The sequence below is a fragment of the Mauremys reevesii genome, linkage group 5, assembly GCF_016161935.1.
Source record: "Mauremys reevesii isolate NIE-2019 linkage group 5, ASM1616193v1, whole genome shotgun sequence".
In the NCBI taxonomy this organism is placed as follows: Eukaryota; Metazoa; Chordata; order Testudines; family Geoemydidae; genus Mauremys; species Mauremys reevesii.
In genome coordinates, this window is record NC_052627.1 from 12,536,056 (window position 1) to 12,558,894 (window position 22,839).

At 40.2% G+C, this 22,839-nt stretch overlaps 1 protein-coding gene across 1 annotated transcript; it reads right to left on the reverse strand.

Annotated features, from left to right (window-relative positions):
* Window positions 1-1,962: 1,962 nt before the first annotated feature.
* LOC120407205 (albumin-like) lies at window positions 1,963-22,402 on the reverse strand. Its single transcript, XM_039542735.1, has 15 exons — window positions 22,259-22,402; window positions 20,831-20,891; window positions 19,727-19,859; window positions 18,440-18,654; window positions 17,550-17,682; window positions 15,393-15,490; window positions 13,154-13,283; window positions 11,356-11,570; window positions 10,662-10,794; window positions 8,601-8,698; window positions 8,096-8,234; window positions 7,049-7,272; window positions 5,266-5,398; window positions 3,892-3,955; window positions 1,963-2,162 (listed from the first exon to the last, which is right to left on the reverse strand). The coding sequence occupies exons 1-14, from the start codon at window positions 22,341-22,343 to the stop codon at window positions 3,902-3,904; spliced, it is 1,851 nt and encodes a 616-aa protein (XP_039398669.1). The 5' UTR covers window positions 22,344-22,402; the 3' UTR covers window positions 1,963-2,162; window positions 3,892-3,901.
* Between the last annotated feature and the right edge of the window lie 437 nt (window positions 22,403-22,839).

Consider the following 22,839-nt stretch of genomic DNA (forward strand, 5'->3'; position numbering starts at 1 on the left):
GGAACTTCAATGCAATGTAGTTTACAGAAGCTGGGAGTTGGATCTATTCTGCCTCCACTCAGGGACCACATAAAACCACCTTGGCCCTTGTTTGGTTCTGTGCCAAGCACAGCTCAACCAGATTCGGTATGGCCTCCTGTTTTCTCACCCGAGAGGGGGCCACACAGAAGAAAAGTCACAGTCTAGGCAATTGGATAAATACATGGTAACTGTGGGACCCCCGCAAAGGGTGCAAGGGACAGAATGATCCCCAGCTGGTGAGTACTGAGAAAACTTTAAGAACAAGCAGACTGTTCATCATGGGGACCCTACCTTAGAGAGGTTTTGGGGAAATGCTCCACACAAATTAAAATCAATGGGGCTCAGGAATTGGTAATACACCTAAATGCATACACACTAGTAATAGTTAATGCAAGTGCTGCCTGTCTTCAAGCCAGTCTCATTTGCTGGTATGTAAAGCCCTCTTTGGGCATTCTCGGCCACCGCACAGGGAAATGTATTGGCACGTACGTGTAGAAATGAGAATCTTCCATCCTTCTGTCCTCTCTGCCTGTGTTTGTGATACTGCTACTTGACCTCACTCCCCTGCCCCCTGAACTAAACATAGTAGCCCTTATAGTTCCACACTGAAGATCATCCAAACCTGAATAATTCCCCTGTGTGGAGCTGGCAGGGTTACCTCTAAAAATAATATCCATTGTGAATGTAGCTTTTCTTTTCGGTTTGTAGCTCATTCATGAATGGATCCTGACTTTTTTTGGTGAACATATTTGGCATGCACCGAATAGTAGTCTAAAGCAACAATCATTAACCTATGGGTGGCCAGCGAACTCTTCACTTTGACCATTAACTGTTTGTGGTATGAATTCATCTGCTGAAATTTCTTAAACTGGGAAACAACAAACAGTGACCAGCAAAGAGTGAATAATTTACTTCTGGTACAAACCTTTGGATGAATAAGGATTTGTGCTCAAACTCATGGAACTTTCAGGATTCAGCAACGCTTTTTCGTGACTACCTTGTGATTGTATACATAGTCTTAAATACAGAATCACATGAAGCCATGACCTGGGCTCAAGGCTTTCATTATGAATCTGCTTTTTACATTTTCAACCAGTTCTGAATATCATCTGACTGAACATCTCACTGCTCACCTGGGCATGTCATTTGCAGCCTAATCAGGTGAAGAACCAGGGCTTTTGAACCTTAGTCAGGGTCAGTTTTAGAGGCAAGTAGTATTGCCCATATTGCATGTCAGTGTTGAGGGTCTCCAAAAGAGACATCCGCCTGAATCATATGGGAAAACGTGACATTATTAACTTGGACTAGAGGGGTTCTAGTAAATGTACTAGCCCACAGCTATTTACAAGAACAATGTAAAGCTTCAATGGTTTCCACTCGAACAGAGTTTTGTGAACTCAGTGCAGTGCAAGCGTACTGATTATGGTGTATGTTTTGAATGAGGCATCTCTGAACTTAAAACCACATTTGCTGTCTGTGGCTGTGTTAAATAGAAATATGTGAGCTGCAAATCCAGATCTTTATCCAAATTTTCCCCAAGCTTAGGAATACTAGGAGCCATCTTTACTGATGTAAAATGTTTGTTTTGTAAAAGGCCAGATTCTGATAACATGAATAAAGTTAACTAGACTAGAATGGTTGGACTAGAATCATCTGGTGGTCCCTCCAGACTTGAAACTCCTGATATTCTACATCTAGCCTCATTAGTTAATAGAACAGTTCAGTTAGTGTTACTGACCGGGGTAAGGGTCTCAATCTCTGGCCCAAAGTAACATTGCAATAATTCATTATTGTTACACTAAAATGTTACAAGAGATGGTAAAGAAGGAACAAGGGGATCCATCTAGTATGTAAGTGTTACAATATGAAACCATTTTGACTATAGAGTGTTGCAAACTTTTTGTATCACCAAATTAATTAAGACTAGGCCAATGAGGACTTTTTTTCAAAACTTGTATTTATTAACAGTTGAGAAGTTTCTGAAGAATCTGTGGTTCATAAAACATTGAGTGTTTGTTTGTTTTTTAAACAGCATTCTAAACCATGTGTCAGTGTCAGGGAGTGGGGGGGACGAGGACGGGACAGGAAGCAAAGTACAGAAGAAGTTGCACAGATGAATTTCACTTCTCTCCTTTGGTGACCTGGGTAGAAGGAGAAACACAAAGGATGACTTGGTAAAACTAAAATGTACATTTAACCTACCAATAAATGTATATGACAGACTAGGTGGGTGAGGTAATATTTTATTGGACCAACTTCTGTTGGTGTGAGAGACAAGGTTTTGAGCTTAGAGCTCTTCTTTTCCCAAATCTGAAGAGCTAAGTAAGCTCAAAAGCTTACCTCTCTCACCAAAGAAGTCAGTCCAATAAAAGATATTACCTCACCCACCTTGTCTCTCTAATATCCTGGACCAACACAGCTACAACACTGCACACAAGAATTCTGTCTGATAACCAAAGATGACACCATCCATTTGTGAAAGTATATGTGTGGTAGTTAAAAGTTCTGTTCACATCATCTGCTGGGGTTTTTTAAGGATACAGTTTAAGACTGCAGGATCAGAGCCTCTGTACTCAGAATTATTCACATGCTTAACTTCACACACTATGACTTGAATGGCACAGAATCAAGCACAATCAGAGTTTTCCATTAACTTGAATGTGAGCATAAGCTTGCCCTATGAAATTATTTGGGATTGCTCACATCACAAAGTTAAGCATGTGAGTAACTCCTTGTAGGATTGGGACCATAATGCTTCTCTGTGTTGTAAGTCAGACTTCCATTGTCAGCTCAGCATAGGGATGTCCTGAATACAGCTATATCTGTGCCAGAAGACCAAGTTAAAGCACAGAGCTCCCCACCTCAGTTAGAACACAAATAAAACTTGTGTGGACATGATCAAGGCTCTATCTCCAGTCATGGAACAGGGTTAAGATACAATCCACATTTAGCTATGTTGTAAAGGGATCAGTAAAGAATCATACTGTAACTATATATGCAGTTGGACAGGTCTATCATGTTTCTAATAACTCTATGGATCATGTTACCATAATATCTGAACACCTTACAAATATTAATTTATCCTTCTAACATCCCAGTGAGGTACCGTAAGATCTTCTCCTCTTTTGCAGGTGAAGAACTAAGGTAAGGAGAGACTGTGACCTGCCCTCAGTTTGGGAATAAAAACTGGATTTCCAATTCTTAAATCCCAGTTCAGTGCCTTAACCCCCAGGACCATCCATTCTCTCTTGCCTTGACCAATATTCAGTCTTGATGATGGTTGTATGGCTATCACAACTAACCTATCTGGGATGATTTAGAGGTCGAAATACAAGCCAGAATCATGATTGAGATTTACAGTTCATAGTTTGGGTTTTTCAAAAGAGCCTAAGGAAGTTAGGCACCCATCTCCTTGAGTTCCTTTGAAAATCCCAGCCTTGATCTTTGCCCTGCTCTAAAGGGTGAAATGTATGAAAATTACTATGAGGGATTCTTTGTCAGTGTATGTCATTTAGGAAAAGAACCCTAGAATTTTAGCAGAATGTTGATTATTCTTCGGATTGGGCTAGCCACAGTTAGTGACATATTCAGTGCTGCTGATGATAAAGGAGTAATTAGGAAACCGCTTCTGAATTTGGGAAGAAAAATTTGGCACATGCTCTAAGAGCAAAAACCACATACATAAGGGGCCAGGACCACCTTTTTGTTCTGTGGAGGACCCTAGAACAATGGGATACTGGTCCATTAGTGGGGCTCCTAGGTACCATGGTAACACAAATAATAAGGAAGAAATCTAACATTAAATTATGAGCATATTTGTTCTGAGCAGTTAAATGCACAGAGCTCCCAATATATAAATTTTGCTGTTACCTGAAATGCTTTAGACTCCGACAATTCCTAAAATGACTTTAATTTCAGCTATCAGTTTTGGATCCTGGAAAAAGATTACAAATATTTACAAGAGAGAATCAAAGAAAGGAAATTGCATAATATTTGAGCAGGAAGCTTCTATAAGCTAAATTCTATGGTCTGTTACACAGGAGGTTTGAGGAGATGATTATAATGGTCTTGTTACTGGGTGGCTTGTCCTGAAGGACTGGAAGACCTGTGGCCAACTGGCCCTAATTATTAAGCAGCTATGCCTGGGAGAGGCTAGCTACAGGAGTTCATACTTTATTCTGCAACCTCAAAGTGATAAAACATGTTTATATAGAAATTTATTTCCAAAAAATTAATATCTTGTCTGCCTGTAATATGTCCATGTGTTTTTAATGTACACACTTATGTGGTATCTGAGTAATGAATAAAAAATAAAATGCATAATTAGTCTAAAATACCCCAATTCTATATTAGTTATATACTCAAGTGAACATATTAAATTTATGGATAATAGAAGTAGCATTAGATGATAAATCATTATTAAAATTGGATGGGGGAGCATTTTAAAAGGAGGGTATGTGTCATGAGAGCCAATTGAGTAATTCAAAATAAGAATATTTGACAAATTTTAATACTTTCTCTGAGTTGTCTGAGTCTTAAATTATTTTTCCAATTTCTATGAATAATTCTTAGAAGGTCGCTCCAAGTAGCTTTTTCCAAATATTTGATTTTTGAATTTTGAAATCTGAACTGTTTTGACTGGACACAAGTCACATTGCACACTTCTGTCTCCTGAATGGATAAGCATAAATTGCTTTCTGACACTGTTCTCCAATATTTGCTTAAAATTAACAGTCTTTATTATGATCTGCCTGAATATTCAGCAAAAGCAAAAATCAAAAGGAGTTGGAGGACTTAGTCAAAGTAAACTTGTTTAAAAGTTGGAATGAATGTCCACAGAACATAATTTGCCTGGCTCTTCCTCTTTCCATGTTGTTGTTCAGACCTCTCTGCGATTATACAGATGCAATTTTAATTTGTAATCCTTAAAGCTCCTATTTTGGATGTCCTAGAGTCTTTAGCACAAATGACAAATATTGGAGGAAAGCTCAAGCAGATTTAAACATACCTTTTAAATTAAATAAATTATCTATGCACACACACCCCCTTGTATCTATATATATTGCTGTAGAGTGCATCATCTAGGCAAAATTATGGCTTCTTCATACACAGAGCCATTCTAGGTTGCTGAACATTTGATTAAGGTGTGTGTGTGTGTGTGTGTGTGTGTGTGTGTGTATTGACATTCTCCATGCATGCCTTTAATCAAGAATATACTCTCGATACATGAAAACAGTGAGATACCTCTACCGCAAAGCATGCCTCATGTTGTTCGGCTTCGCAGCACTTTTGTACCACGCCAGTAAAATCTGTAAAGATTTTCCGTAGCTGTTCATCTGTTACAGTGATCTTTAGTTTAATGAGGTTGACAAGCAATCTGAAATGAACACAAAATGCAGCAAAGTAAAATTAATACTAGTTATTGTGGCTTGAGTTACCAATTTGTAATATCACATTTCCCTGATTCCTGTGCAGATCCAGGGCTTGTTTGTGGCTTTACAACATGCTACATTGGGCCTGATCTGATGTCCAGTGATGTTTGTGGGAGGTTTTTCCATTGATTCCAATGGACTTTGGATCAAGCCTAAGTGCTGAATATAATACAGAGGAATATAATACAGAGGAAACTTTAAATAACCACCACCCATGCTTCCGCCACTTCACCTACAACTCCAACCTCACGACACTGTTTGTCCACTGCTCCCACAACCACCTTCACACCTTTTGCAACATTGCCCCTATGTCTGGAACAGACTTTTTGCATGGATTGGCAAAAGGCACCATCAAAGTCCCTCTCTTTAAGACCCAACTCTGCTAGGATGCCTATGTGAAACTGGCCAACTTAGATGTTTTTAGTATTCAGAGAAAATAACACCTTACTTAGCATAGCACAGCTATGTATTGGCTCATGCTGAATAATCATGTCATCTTATTGATGTTATCACTGGCCTAAAGTCGCTCTCATATGCAGCTGGATCCTAAAACAGAAAATTCTTCCTCTTTTAAACAAAAACAAAAAAATTAAGCTACATGAGTTGACAGTGAAGTGAATTAACTGTACTATTGGAAATTATTGCTCAAAGTTTCAGTGCAATGGGTCAGATCCTCAGGTGGATTTTAGTCAGTTGACTTACACCAACTGAGGATTTGGTGTAGAACTGAATGTCTACAATTGTGAAAATAGTAGCTGCAAAGGTCTGGCTAGGTAGAAAATTCATCACATTAGTAAATGATGTGTTGACGACTCACTGGTAAGGCTGCCATAGTGCTATTGTAGCAAATGATTCCTCACTGTATATGGAAAATTTTAGAGACAAGGTGTGGGCGAGGTAATATCTTTTACTGGACCAACTTCTGTTGGTGAGACAAGCTTTGGAACCACACAGAGCTCTTCTTTAGGACGGAAAAGGTACTCCCAGCATCATACAACATGCATGTTGGAACAGATTGTTTAGAAATGAGCAGTTACAATATGTGCAAGGGACCATTCAAGGTAGAGTGGCCCATCAACACTTAGCAATCATAGGACAAAAAGAGGGGGTTCGCAGGTTACAGATTGTTGTAATCAGCCATAAATCCAGTGTCTCTGGTCAGTCCATCATTTTTCGTGTCTAGCAGAGTAATGAATTGAAGCTCCCATGCTCGTCTTTTGAAGGTGTTTGTGCAGGTTTCCTTTGAGGCTGGGGACTGAGAGGTCATATATGGAGTGATTGCTTTGTGAAAAGTGTTCACCCACAGGTGATAAGGTGTGTTTATCATTTTCTTGTGCAGTTCGTTTTGAGAGTGTAGTGATTGTCTGGTTTCACCCACCTTATGTTTTGCTGTGACTCTGGGAGTACCTTTCCCACACCTCTGTGTGGCCCAAAAGCTGGTTTCTCTCACTAATAGAAGTTGGTCCTATAAAAGATAGTACCTCACCCACTGTCTCTCTAATATCCTGGGACCAACATGGCTATAACTACACTGAATATGGAAAATTAGAGCTTAATCCTAAAATCTGCTGTGAATTAGCAAATGGATATCTTACGTTAGCTGTGTTATTTGCTGTGTTTCAGCAGAAGCCGTGCACAAATCTTCATGGAAGGTGAACAGTTCAGGGGTGAATTGGGGGGGCTTGTAGCTTTCATCAACTCCCAGCTTGGTGAAACATGGTATCCTGTCAGCATATGAGTCATCACAGCAGTGTGTGACTTTTTCATTGATAGGTGTAGCCTCCTGTCTCAGGCACATATGCTGAATCACCATGCTCAGCTGAACAAAGAGGGAGAGCGGTAAAACAAGATTCATAGCACTCTTAGCTTTAATGCTAATAAAAGCAAAGCATGTTCCTATGTCACAATAGTCTAGGCAGGGATGCTGGCCGCTTTCACTTCTTGTTAAGCAGAGCTCCCATGAAAACATTCAATCATTCTGGAACTTCTCAGACTTAGGCAAGTGATTGTCCCAGCCAAAAGTTGCCCCTTCTAAAGAATTTTATTCAGGCCTTCAACATTTCATACAATCAATAACCAGGAAAGGATTTATAATGGGCATTTCTGAACCTAGCTGTGAAGGCAGCCATCTTCCAGAAAAGTGATTGTAATTTCTTATGCTCTAAAATATCAGTGGAGTCTTCTTCTGCAGACTGTTAAACAAGTAATAAAGCTGATTGGAAATGTGTTCATGGTCTCTCCCATTGGGTACTCTTTGTTTCACAAATAGCATCCCTTCCCAGCAAGGTGAGCCCACTGCCAGATCTAGATCCTTGTTCAGAAATGCCTAAATCTTTAAACTGCCTTCAAATGAAGACATTTTGAATTAGGTTTTATGGTAGCCAGCATTTGAGGAGCTCATCTTCATTGCAAATGGGACAGATTTACACTTATGCATTTAGAAGCCGAAAGTTAGGCTTATATAATATACCAATGTCTCCATTAGAGAGCATACTGTGTAGTTCCTCCTTAACAGGATGTTGAACCTTTGAGAACAAAATTGCTACTCTCTCTGCATTTGGGCAGAATACCTAGAGTTGTAAAGGTGCAGTGCACAGAAAAAGCATCAAAAAGAAAGCTACATTAAAGAAAAATGTACTCACACGTCTTTCTGAACAAGGTATGCGTCTAGATTCTGTTTCCTGGCAGCACTTGCTACCAACAGCTGCCATTTTCTTTGCGATTTCAATCAGTGTTTGAGGTGACACCTGAGGCATTTTCCTGGTGTAGCGGATAAGGATACTGAAATAAAAAATATTCTAGATTGTTCAACTCTGAAGAAAATCTTTAAATAAAGCACGTTCAATGAAGTACAAATAGCTCTGTCCAAAGCTGAACTAACTTTTTGCATTCTTAGCTGTAGTAACAGAAGCAGCAATGAGTCTACCATTATGTGCAGTATGGAAGCCTACATTCCTGTTCATACCATAACTTCTAAATACTTTTCTTAATTGGAATAATGGCATTGTCTGCACTACTAGCTGAACAAACACTAATGGTTAAATTGTACCCTTGTCTTATTCATTTGGGTCTGGAGAATTTCACCTTTACAAAATCCTGAACATTCACTATATAAACATGGAACCACTCCAAAACAAAGAAACATACGCTTTAAGGAAGTCATTTTCTCCCAAGCTGGCATGGAGATCACAGTTAGTTTTTACTATTTCCTGAGTCTCTTGGATGTAACTCCTGAGTTTCTCTTCCTGCAAGTAAATATAATCATTATTAGAGGCAGGTTATCTATCTAAGGTTCTCATTAGAGCATACACCCAACTCACAAAGAAACTCCTATCTATCCTGTTTATGCCCTTTCTATTCATAAATTTATTCTATCATTTCTGAGGTACACCTATGGCCTTCATCACCATCATCTGAGACCCTTGCAATCATTAAGATAGTTGTCCTCACAACACACTGTGCAATAGGAAAATATTCTCAATATACAGATGGGAAACTGAGTCACAGGGAGCCTAATTGACTTGCCCAAGGGCATGCACCAAGTCTGTGGCAGCAGCTGGCCCGCGCGCCCGCCGCGCAGTCATGCCTGTGGCGGCGTCCGTCTCGTCCTGCTCTCCCCCTGGCCCCTGCGGCGAACCCCAGGGGCCAGGGCCCCAAGAAAGGGGTGGGGGGCCCTGCGTGCGGGGGCTGGGGCAAGTGCCCCTCTTGCCCCCCCCTCTGGGCGGCCCTGTGTGGCAGACTAGGGAACTGAATCCGATATCCTGAGTCTCAGACTACTGCCCTAACCACTCTATCGTCCTTTCTCTTGAGAATGACCTTCGACTTGTAGGAATTTGTTCATTATTCAGAATTATTTCATGATGCCCATAACTCCTAGTGTGAATGTTCATTTAGACAGTATACATCATACGTCCTCTGTCAACAAACATTCTTGTGAAAATATTTTTGCTCACACAGACATGTGAAAAGTGAACAGAAGGTTCATAAATGCTATAGAAGCAAATTGGTGGGTTTTAAATGGAAAAAGTGTTTGTGCACCGCTTTATTTTTAATGCAGTTTTGTCTGGGTTTGTAAAATCATAGTGCCATCGATTTTCAAGGATCAAAGAGAATATTGTAACCATTTATTTTGATGTCCTGCCTATCACAAGTATAGAGTTTTACCCAGTAATTCCTGCACTGAGTATAACAACTTGTGGTTGAACTAGAGCATATCTTAGACATCCAATCTTGTTTAAAAGGCATCAAGTAATTAGCAATCTATTACCCAAGAATGTAAATTCTTCCAATAGCTGATTATTCTCACTACAAAAATTGCAACTTCTTTTCAGTTTAAATTTGTATAGTTTCATCTTCCAGCAATTGACTCTAGTAGCACTATAAAATGAGCTTATGCAAGTTGTCACCTTCTAACAAATCCACTTGCATTCTGTCTAGTTAGACTGTCTGACTGAATGGTAAGCTCTTTGGGAGAGAGACTGTTTATATACATTTGCACAAGGCCTAGTACAGCGTGGCCCTGATCCTCACTGGGGCCGCTGCCATTGCTGACATTAGTTCTATTATGTTAGCATAGGATTTTGAAAGTAGATTCAAATCCATCCATTGATGGAGGGGGGACGGGAAATGCTTTGACTTGCTACATACAAGATGTCCGGAGTGTTTTTTTTCTCTTTATTAAACCAATTTAGTGCTAATAAAAGTTACAGGGCTTTTAACTTTTTGGAGATTGTTCAATGGATAAAAAGAGAACAACAAAATTAGTGGCAACATATGCTGTTCCACTAACTTGCCCTCAATTTGAAGGACCGTTTCTGGAATGACAGAACTATCCATTCTCCATGTTCGCTGAATCTTTAGCCCCTCTGCAGAAGTTAACATATAAGATGTCTCTATGTGGTTGCTTTTTTGGTGTGCATATGTGTCCATTAGAACTTAACTCAATGATCTCAGTCATTTTACATGGACTCGGGGTGCCTTATGGAGTTACTCTAATTGTTCAAAAATCATAGATACTTCTCATTTGACAAACACAGAAATGCTACATCATCTATGTAAATCCCAACTAATTCCCTTTATTAATTCCCAGTAAATCCCTAACCATCAGAATCCCATCCAAATCTCTTTGGTCACTATCAGCTCATGAGAGTTCATCATCAAAACATTTTAATGTTTTCCTGTTACATGTGATTGAACAGTAGAACTTACTGCGTGACTGTAACATTCAGAAGGATTCTCTGTTTTGCAGCATACTTCCAGGAGGGATTCGTATCCCTTGGTGATCCGCAAAAGCATCTGAGTAGAGAACTCAGGATGCCTTCTCGAATATTCATAAAGAAATCTGTAACATGAAAACTGCCAGCATTAGAGTTTTAAGAATATAGGAGCCTCTAACAAGTAACATGGTTTCATGCTTGTCATGGGTACAGTTTTTTCCAGTTTGGCTACAGTTCTCTTGTGCATGGGTGGTGGAGCAGCAGCCTGACTAATAGAGTACAGTTTTTGGTGCTATAAGAACAGTCTGTCAATATGGCTGCTGATGGAGGAGCTGCAGCCCAGGGCCAAAAATAACTTTTAAAATCAGATATTGCAGATAAAGCACATGGAACTCCTGAATGTAAAGAAATCTCATGCCACTGACAAACTGAAGAGGGGCACTGATGATCTGCAATTCATCTTCAGAAGGATGGTGGTAAATACAATGTGTCTCAAAATATGGGAATTACAATAGAGGAGAATGGATAGAATTTCAAGATGCCATAAGTGATAGGTCAGCCACTCAAAGGACCAGACAAAGGAATCTCTCCATTACATACTTGATTATAGTACTCTGCAGAACAGATCCTCAGGTGGTGTAAAATGACATCGTTCAGCAAGAACACATGACATTTGCTATACGTACTCTGCCAGGAAGACATCCTGCGCTTCAGTAAAGTGTTCGCACAGATTCTTGTCCTTTACGTACTTCTCAGCTAGCAAGGGCAAGCCTTCAGGTGTGTCATCAAACTCCGCCCTAACAACACACTCACTTCGTTCCACCACTGGCTTCTCACAACAATCTTTTATTTTACTGGAGAAGATGTCTTGTTTAGAGCAGATATAGTTCACAACCTCTGCCTGCAAAAGGAATGATACTGTGTCCGTTAAAAGGCCTTTATAAGCAACTACAGTTGCTTTTCTTTTTACAGTTTTGAGGCCAAAGTCAGAGCCGGTCTTGCCAATTTGCTAAGGAAATGGAAGACTCACTAGAGAGGGGAAACAGTTTTTCAGGAGGCTACAACCAAAACTCCACTAGGCTGCTTTCTACCTAGTGAAGAGCAGGCAGAGCTAATGGAGTTCCAGCTGTAGGCACTGATGTCTGCTGAAACCTGCTTGGAGCCATGGCACCCCTGCCACGCTCCATGGTCCAGCCTGGGGGGTGATGTCCCTTCCTTTGTCTCTAGAAAGCTAGAGGGGGTGAACAGTCTGCTAAAGGTAGCAGAAATCATCAAGAACCTTGACACAAGAGGCTGCTACTTTACCCTTTCAACCACCTGATCTTTCTGTTCATACAAGACATGTAAAAACCCCCAGAAGAAGAAAGTCAGCCCTGTGGCACAGCTTGCCTACAGGTCTGAAAACTGCCCATCACTCTGAAATGGATGGGCATTGTAAAATAGTTAGTTCACACACATTTAGGGACCCGTTCTGCAATCCTTACCCATGTGAGTTACCCCATTGAGTTTAATGGCACTACTTGAGTAAGGATTGTTAGATTGATCCTTGGAGCCTACTTTAAGAATTTGGACTAATAAATGATGCATAAATACCTCATACACAAGGAACAGCTGACTTGTTAGTATCCTCCCTACCTCTCTTCCGACCTTAATTTGAATTACAGAACTGTGTATGCATAGTGAAGACGAGAGCTTTCTGTTAAGGAATTGCTAGAACCCCACAGAATACTGCAGGATAACAAGACATTGCTATGGCCTGCGTTCTACAGGGGCTGGTAGTACAGTTTATTATTAAACAGAGGGCTGGGGCAGGCGCAGGGTAAAAGTAAAAGGTATCAAGCTTGGGGGAGCGGGGGAGAACAGTCAGAAGAGTTTGTGCCCACTAGAGCACATGCCTCTCCAGTGCCCAGAATAGAACCCAAGATCTGAGTCTCTGCATTCCTCCACTGTCAGCAAATATCAATGAAACCCACTGGCAAAGTGTCCCATCCTCCACATAGAGATTAATGACCTACTACTACTATCAGTTACTCCATAAACTCAAATGGATGAGGTCTGTGTGGTGAATTTAAAGGTTCCAATCCAATATGACAAACCATGTTAATATTTAACATGGACAAAGTAGTATGTAAGTGTCATGTAATTAGACTGTATTATAATACAATATGCGCAAGCAGGCCAAATTAAGGTGGCACAAGCAAATTTATTCCTGGCATTTCTTAAGTTTTTTTAATACTTGACTTTGCAACCTTAATTTTCTTTTAATGTAACGGTTAGATCCCGAGCTGGTATAAATTAAATGTCAGTGGAGCTAGCCCAATTTACACTAGCTGAAGATCCAGCTCTGACTTTTTAAGGGCTGAGGAGCCAACCATCCAAGAGTGTGTAGGTGTATCATTTGTAAGTGAACAGAACAAGCAGTGTTCTGTTTTTGTTTTTGTTTTTTCAAATATGTCAATGCTAAGCAAAAGCAATGTAACTTACCCTGTCATCTGTACATTCTATCATGTCACCAGCACAACACTCCACATGGACATGTGTGATATCCTTTACAATTTTCTGAATCTCTGGATATGAAGCCTTAGGAAATTTTTGGCTAATTACACTAAGAACACTATAAAGGGGAAAAAAATCAGAAAAATGTCTGATTTAAAGCTCTGTATTAAAAATGAAACTTGCAAGTCACTATGATTTAGGTTACTCTAAAACATGATGGATTGGTTTAAATAAAGCAATTTTAAATCATTTATTTTAATTGTGACTTAAATCAGAAAACAGAAGAGCTTGAATTAAATCAGTGATTTTCATATTTTGTATTTGTACTTTTTTTTAGGGTTTCCACCCAACCCCTAATGAAAGTCTCATTGGCTGGTAACCATTAAAACATGCTATATTTGGTTACAAATCAACATTTACATTAAACTTGGTCATCATCTGACTAACCTGGAGGATAAACTTTATCTATACACATTTATTTAAGCAATAGCTAAATTTACATTTATTCAGAATCTTAATGTTCACATTTTCGGTTGTTAAAAATGGTGAATGGTGCATTTCTTATTTACAAGAAGCTGATTAATTTTGTACTTGTGATTTGTGTCAAGCTCTATCTGGGTGGAAATTCATATTCAGTTAAATGCACAAAAACAGCATTTTACCTTGTTTTTTAGTTATACTAGTTCTAAAATCATTAGTTTTATTTATCTCATTCTCTCATACCTCATTTCTGCTCATAGACTGGAAGAGGAAAACAAGCTTTTCTGCTGTTTGGGGTTTTTTAACTCTCATTGGCATCTTAACTTTAAATGACTAGTCAGTGAACTAAACTGAAAAGAATATTCTCTCTGCACCCCACAGAAGAGGATTCTGCTGTAATCTCTTGGTTACATTTTTCAACAAACTGGTTCCAAGTTCTTACCTCATAACTCCTACCAAGTGAGTGGCTTGACTTTCTCAAAATCTTGGCAGCCGCCATGTACTGATTAATATATATTTTATTTAATATAAATGTTTTAATAGATTATAATACACTTAGGTTTTATCCTAAAATGCCATAATTTCAAATAGGATTATTTTTAAAAACTTGTGTTTTAATTTAAATTAAACACAACTTATTTTTTAATCATTGAATTGTATCCACCCTGCTTTAAATTATGCAGGAAAGTAAATAATTGAGATAAATATTTCATCACTGGGAGTCTTTAAATTGGCTGCATGTGGCTCATCTAAAATAAATGCACTAGTTCAACTTCAAGTTATTGGGCAACTTGCAGGAATGACTGGGTGTAATCTGTCTCTTCTGTTATGCAGGAAGTTAGACTAGAACCCCTACTGACCTTAAAATCTATAAATCTGCAACTGAACTACAATTCTGCTGCGGATGGAGCTCCCTTTTGCCTTCTGGAACAGGCTCTGGATTCAGGCGTCAGCATTAGAAGGGGGGGTTGTGGGAACTATAGGCACTCCAAAATTTGTCCTAACCTCTCCAGCACTGCCTAGCTCCAGCTTCTGGCCTCCAACGTGGGTGGGGCATGTGGTGGAGGGAGGTGGAGCTAACACTCACCTAAGAGGGACCAGGGGATGGGATGACTGAGAAGGCCAGGGCCTCAAGGGGAGGTGCAGCTCCTCCAACTTTCTGTCTAGCCCACTTCAGCCACCCCTCTTCCTGCCCCCAGCAAGAGGCTTATGCTGCCCCTGTCTGGATTGATTTATTTTTGTCACTTACAAAAGTTCCCATCATCAAAATCTCCAGGCACTATATATAGAGAGAAATGGAGTTGCATAATCACCTTTCTTCAAACTCTATCTGAGCAAACAGTTTGGCGAGATGGGTCTTTAGCCCATGGGGCTAGACTTTCACTAACATTCACCGTCAATGTAAAATATATAATTCTTCCTTATTATGTGTCAATATACTAAAACTAACCCACAGCTCTATTATACACTGAAAGCAATGGGAGCTTAGCAGAGAAGCACGGTAGGAACTGGCCCATAATTGGGAAAACACTTGCCTGGCCTAATCTTTACAATGAATTTCAGAATGGCTGTCAGTGCTAGCTATTCCTTCTGCAAAAATCACCTCCACATTTATTATGAGGAGGAGCATCAAACTCAGCGCATGCAAACAAGTTACTGATTTGTTTCTGATGCTTTTCTCTGATGTAGCTTCAGGTCTTATGACAATCACTTGATTTTTATTATAAAATAGGGGTCAGAGACTTACTCGCCATGGAAAGTTCTTTCTCCGAACTTCTTCAGGATTCCACAGATGTCGGTGTTTACCTTACTCAGAAGTAAGGCTCTTTCCTTTATCAAAGGGAGCTAGAGTAATCACAAGCACATTGTCAAACAAAATGATCCCATTTGATGGATTAGAAAAGAAAAAAAGTTTAGAAACACACAGGGCTCTTTCCTGATTAACTAAAAGTCCAGGCAAACCTAGAGTTCATTATGCATCCTTAGACCCAGCCCTTTACTATGTGGGGGGGTGTATTATACCACCAAATTCTGCTACTCACCTCCTCCATAAGAAGCACCTTAGCTCCGTCGATTTGAATGGGACTACACAGCCCTATGCTCAGGGCCAGTGCAAGGATGTTTCGCACCCTAGGCGAAACTTCCACCTTGCGCCATCCCCAAGCCCCCGCCCTGAGCCGCCCGCCCCCCGTGGCAGCTCCCCCCTCCACCCTGAGGCACCCCCCCGCCCCAGCTCACCCCTGCTCTGCCTCCAAGTAAGGGTGGGGGGTGGTACACAGGGGAACTGATTGATGCCGCAAGCCTGGGAGGCAGGAGAAGTGAAGCAGCCATGGCGTCAGGGGCGGCTCTAGGAATTTGGCTGCCCCAAGCACGGCAGCATGCCGCGGGGGGCACGCTGGCGGTCGCCGGTCCCGCGGCTCCGGGGGCCTCTTGCAGACGTGCCTGTGGGGCCCACCGGAGCCGCGGGACCAGCGGACCCTTCGCAGTCATGCCTGCGGGAGCTCCACTGGAGCCGGCTGCCACCCTCCCGGCAAAATGCTGCCCCAAGCGCGCGCTCAGCGCACTGGGGTCTGGAGCCGGCCCTGCATGGCGTGCTCAGGGAGGAGGCGGGGCAGAGGTGAGCTGGAGCGGGGAGTTCCCCTGTATGCCGCCCCCAACCACCCTGCCCCAGCTTCCTCCGCCTAAATGCCGGCAGCAACTGGGGCGGCCGAAAATCTGGCCACCAGTCGCTGCTGAAGAAAATGCCGCCCCCCAAATCCTAGCACCCTAGGCGACTGCCTAGGTCGCCTAAATGGTTGCACCGGCCCTGCCTATGCTTATAGGACTGTGCTGCTCTCTGTGTCACCTGACCCACCACATTGAAATAACTGGGAGTGAATGGTCATTGAGTCTGAGTATCAGTAAAGGCAGAATTTGGTCCATAATATTCTAAAAGTAGGTTAATGGCTAGATTGTAACTTCCCCATAAACTGTATGTCAAGGGAGATACTCTGCTACTGGTTCGTACCGGTGCCAAATCATGAGAGCGCATGCAGTTGAAAAGAAAGCAGAACCAAAGCTGTTACTGTTTCACATCCTATCTGCTCAGGGCAGGAAGTACAGTGACTGCTCACCCTTGCATGCCTGGACCTAAGGTGTGTCTTACTCCCCCTTGCACTTCTGTACTGCATGCTGCCCCATCACAGTCTAAACCTAGGCAATAAGCATGTGATTTTTTCCCTAAGGAATGTATATAGCCCATATTTAGTACAGCTGGGCAATAACAATCACGGATTGACAGAATGAGTTGGAAAAGGGATAAAATTGTTGCAAAATTTTTGATGGTAAAAATATATACTTTTATCATGACATTTCAAAATAGGACATTTTTCAACCCTCTGTAACATACTGACTCATTCATGAGCAGACAGTTTTCTGAGAGGTCAGGTAGTATTTATTCAGACAAAGATTAGCTTTCACATACAAACATGCAAAAACTTGATTTCCTCCCCCTTCCCCGACACGTTTTGCAGCGTGAAGCCACCTCTTAATGAAAATTTCACAAAAAGCAAACTTTCCAGGCAATTAGATGACCCGGAGCATAACTACAACTATTTCCCTTTCGTTTTCACACGCCACTAAATTCAGTGCCAGTAATCTGTGTGCATTGCTTAACCCCCCCCCCAGATTAGTGTATACAGATACCAGGGATGGGGGGAAGAGAAAGAGAGACAGATTTTAATTTCAAGATTGCTAGAGATTCTGGGATAATTGACAGAACAAAATTATTTGAAAAATGTTATTAAACAAGATTTGATTATATCCTCTTAAGGTTACAATTATTCTATAAACAGAAGTGCAGTTAAGATCAGAAGGAAAAATTTTAATAGCAATATTTGGTTTTTCACACTGAAAATATGAATACCTCTTTAGCCAAGCAAACACCAGCGTTGGCCTCTTTGCAGCAGTGTTCAATTGCATGTTCAACGTCAACAACCAGAGCAAGGATTGTGGGGGCATAAAGAAACGGGTGCCGTCTTGCGACCTCATAGATGTGACTGAAAAGAAAATACAAAATAACTTGTGTTACAACCAACAACAAATAGCCTCTAGTCTATACAAAGCATTTATGAAACAATTCTATACTAAAACAAACCAGTTCTAGCTCTTGTAACTACCAATGATACATGCCCAGGCCAGGATGGAGTTCTGATCACGAAGGAAACACTCAGCTGTATTGCAGATTTTTGTGTGAACTCCTTACATTTTCAGCTGCTCAGATTTTTGTTAACATTCTTTATTCATTTATTTATTGTGGGGGGGGCAAAACTTTCAAAATTCCCAGATTTTTTTTTAAGGGAAATAAACAAAAAATCCCTTTTAAAGAGGTTTTTGGGAGGAGCAGACTGCAACTTTTTGCTCTCTCTTTTTATCATTGCCCTGTCTCTCTTCAGTAACAAAATGGGAAAAGGAACAAGTGGAGGGGGGGAGGAGAAATCTAAAAACCAGAAATGAAGGGGGAAAAGGTTTGCCAAAAAGCAAGATTTCAAAGAAAATTCTCAAATGAAAAATTTAATCTAGTCTAGCAACTATATTCAGTGAAAATTTTCATTAAAATTTCAAATTTTGACCAGCTCAGTATTCTAAAAGTTGCACAAGTGACATAGTCTAGTGTTCACAATGTGTGTGTGCAGCTGTTTCCACATGCACAGAGGCAGTTTTTCTAAAATGTGCTCCTGTGTGGCAGTATAGCACAGGCAGCATGGTGCTTTTCTCCATGACTAAAAATATCTAATATAAAATCAATGTTCTTACTGGGACATAAACGACTCTTTGTTTTCTTGGAATGTCTTGCACATTACTTCAGGCTCGGGTGTGTGATATGGAGGAAGGAACCCTGGAACAGAATGTTTGAATGACAGGAAACACTGATTTCTTTCAGGGTCGGCTTTTCTACAGCAGTCGGCCATTTCACCGTATGCTTCACCAAGCATGTCTATTTTGCAGATCTGATCCAGGACAATAGTAGGCTGTAGGGGAAAATACATTGACTAGGGTCAGAGTTAAGGTTGCTCATGGAATGTCTGATGTAAATTTTCAGTCATCTAGATTTTTATGAATTACATCTAATCTGAAAACAATTAGAATTCATGGGCCAGAATCTCACCTGGTATAAACTGACATAGCTCCATTGACTTAATTAGAGTTATGCCAGTTGAGATCACCTGAAAATCTGGTCCTATATTTATATTACTTTGACCATTTTAATGCTTTATTATTGGGATAGATTCACTGGAGGTTTGACTTAGTAGGCTGTAGAACAAATCCTGCTCACCTTATGCAGGTAGCCTCACTGAAGTCAATGAGCATATGTGGGTGAATTTGGGAAGCAATTATTATTCCTTAAGTTAAATATCAATTTGGGCAGCCTTTGAGATGAAGCCATAGGATTCCTGGTAATTGAATTACCAGTTAGAATCAGCTAGAATACAGTTCCAAACTGGCACATTAACTATAGTGCTGCCTATGAGCATATATTAATATGGCTGAGCCCAAATTGCAAAATTCAGGTCTGGTTCCAAATTTCAACGCTTTCAGAATTCAGGGGTTTTCAAATTGGGATTGATTTGACTGGGCAAGCATCTGTGGAAATTTAATGCACTCAGGCTAAACATTTTCAAAAGTGCCTAAGGGCCAGATTTTCAAAGTTATTTAGGTACCTGAAGATGCATAGAGGCACCTAACTTGCTTAGGTGCCTACTACTGGGATTTTCTAAAATGCCTAAGTTAAATACCTATATGCATTTTAGACACCTGAAAATCTGAGCAAAGACTTAAGACCCTGCATCCCATTGAAAATAGGCTCATAAGTTATTTAGATTTAGAAATCCCACTCTCAAAATGTAAGAGAATCAAGCACCATGTTTCAGAATACATATACAATGGAGAGTAGCTCGCTAGCAGTATCAAAACCTGAGAGTCTTAAAGTTTTCTGATGAAAAACCAATAAGTGATTTTGGTTTGCTATTAAAGACTGCTACTGAGTGCTTTATTATAATGCTGTATTTGCAGTGTAAACAGACAAGAATCACAATAACCTACCACTGGTTTCAAACACTCTGGGTCCTGCTCATTGGCCACACACTTGTGTGCAAGATCCACGACAGCCTTCACCTGTTTAGCTATCTCTTCATAAGGGCATTTGTAGAGAAACTGAGCAAATGTGATCAGGGCACTGAAACACAAAGCATATTTTTAAAGATGTAGATAAGGGGGGAAAAAAAACTTCCCTGAATTGCTAGTCTTCTTCTGGATTCAGAGACATTGCTGGTATCTATGGTAACCAGGCAGAGAACCCCTGAGTGAAAGAGGCAGGCGAGAAGTTTGCTGTAGACTCAACAAAATTAGTGAGGGCCAAATGTTCCCAGGGCCTCAGTACCGGTGTACACAAATTTGTATGCACAATTGTGCAAATGGCTGTGAGTAAAAATCGTGCATTCAAATGTCAAACAGATGCTTAAACTGAGAAACCACATAATCAGATTTCCACAATTGGTATCCTTCATTGTCCTTTCCTCTTCCTGGTGTATGGTTTAAAATCTTAACACTTCTCTAGCAAGACCATGACATAGACTATAAATGCCTCAGATCACGAACTTTTCTTCTGTGTGTTTCCTGGAACTCGTACCCAGCACGCCTGTAGGTGCTATAAAGTACTTATTATTGTCATTGTTAAATAATGAGATCTTCTCTGAGATCTTCCACTATCTCCACCATGCCTAAAAACTACCTAGGTCAAGCTGACTTGTCTCACATAAACATCCTTTTGATCGATAAATGTGCCTCCTTCAGTCATCCAGAGGGAATCACATCCACACTAGTCATAGGCCCTAGCAGGTCACTGAGGGACTCTGACTAAATCTTGCAAAGGGCAATATATTGTGTTGCCACAAGGCCAGACAATGATACTGTGGCTCACCCCTGAGCATCAATCAAATGTAGGATTATGACTGCTTCAGCAAGCAAGTTTTATCCATATATTATCTAACTAGACATCTAGAAGGCTAACATTTCTGTCACATTCTTTGTTTATATGTCTTATGTGCATTCTATTGATTCATCTTGATGGGGTTTTTTTGGCCAACTAAAAATGTAAAATGATGAGGATCATTATCACTACAGAACATAACTTGAATGTTCACTTACGCTCCTTTAAATTGCTCTTCCTTTAAATCGTTGAAACGGTGGACAATCTCACTCTTGTGTTCTGAGTGGAAAAAGAAAAGAGAACAATGAGGATCATTTTTTACATTAGCTATGTATAGAATCGTGCCCCTATAGGGAATATATTCTGGGCATTTGGGGTGGGATTTTCAAAAGTGTTCAGCATTAACCTAACTGTTCAACGCAATGGCAATTTTCCCACTGATTTCAGTGGGATCAGAGGCCAATTCTGAGCACTTTAGAAATCCCACCACTTGCTAACCTGCATTTCTGCTAACCCTGTATTCTCCCTCTCTCTAACCTCATCTCATCTGGCCAATCTATTCCACTTGCCATTGGCTACCCTGGCCTCGTACATTGCTAATCAATCCTAAGTAAAATATTCCCACCATTAGCATTTTTCTGATTTAGTGTTTAACTGCATAAGTGTGTTCCTATTTCAAGTATAGGAAATAACTTGTATGGGTATGTCTACACTTCAGTGTAGACACTACCTATGCCGACAGGATGGGTTCTCCCATTTGCATATGTAATCCACCTCCCCAAAAAGTGATAGCTCGGTCAACAGAAGAATTTTTCCATGGACCTAGTGCTGTCTACACAGCGACTTAGGTTGGAATAACTATGCCACTCAGGGATGTGGATTTTTCACACCCCTGAATGACATAGTTATGCCACCTAATTTTCTACTGTAGATCAGGCCTATAACTATTGATAAGTGTGGACTTTCAATGACAACCACTGTACAATTCAAACTAGAGATGAGCTGAGGATGATACATTTTGGTTTGGGGATCTGTTGGAAGGGTTTTTATTTTGCAAACTCAAAATTAAAGCTAGGTTGAGCTGGATTCTTGTTCCACTGTATGCAAATCACCATTGTCCTCAGTGAGTGGAGGTGTCATATAAAAGATTTCAGTTTGGCCTATCTGTAGTGAATATAGCTTATGATTATACAGCATTGCTCATCCCAAGGCTCTTTGCAAGGTGTATGCATAAAGCAATCATTCATCTACCACTGCACTATATCCATCTCTGGGGTGAAACTTGGCAGCCATTCTGTCCTAATAACACTACTCAGTGATTTTTTTGAAATAGTGAAGAACAATTATGCTAACTGAAAGTAAAGGAGAGACTCACTAGATAAATTACTGGAGTCGTTATCTGGAAGGATACTGTTTCAAGCCTACCTGAGATTACGTGATTTCTGCATTCCTTTTTGGGGTGTGATTCTAAGCCTACTGAAGTAAGTGGTAATTGTTTCATTAATTTCCATTGACTTTGGATCATGCCCTTAAAGTTCAGTTATGAGACTGCAAAATTAACTTCAACCAGTCACCAAAACAATTATAAAAATACAAAGTTTGCAAAGACAGCATGAAAGCAAGTAGCTAATATAGATCTTTCTTACCTGCGTCTCTAGCAGATCTTTTCAGATCACTGGATATAGCAAAACTGAAGAGGAAAATAATCGAAATAAATGCTAGCCACTTCATGGTTGCAGCTTATTTTGTGGGGATGAATTATTCAGGAATGGTGGAAAGACTGATGGAAAGAGCATTGATTAATATACTCTTCTCAGTCGGTGTCTGTAAAAGATTAACTGCACACTAGACACTTTCCATTTGGCCTGAAGATTACAAAATGGGAAATATCCTTGCCAAAAATGAAATTGATAAAATTATTTGCTTATGAAGTTTGTGACCTGGAACTTTTTGTTTTGAAGACCTGGTAAATTCATTAACTTTCCAACACCCAGACAGAAAAAGATTTGTGTAAATTACCTTCTCAAATGACATAAAAGGGATTAAAGGGATTTTATTAATGTATAATTTAGCCTAATCCCATAACCATGCATATTCTTAGCTAATATTTATACAAAAGTGATCTGGACTAACAGTGTGCAGGTAATGGTTTGGCTCGCTAGGAATATTAAGTTCAGAAATTAATCCATAACTGCAGCTATCTAATAAACTATTTTAAAATTAATTT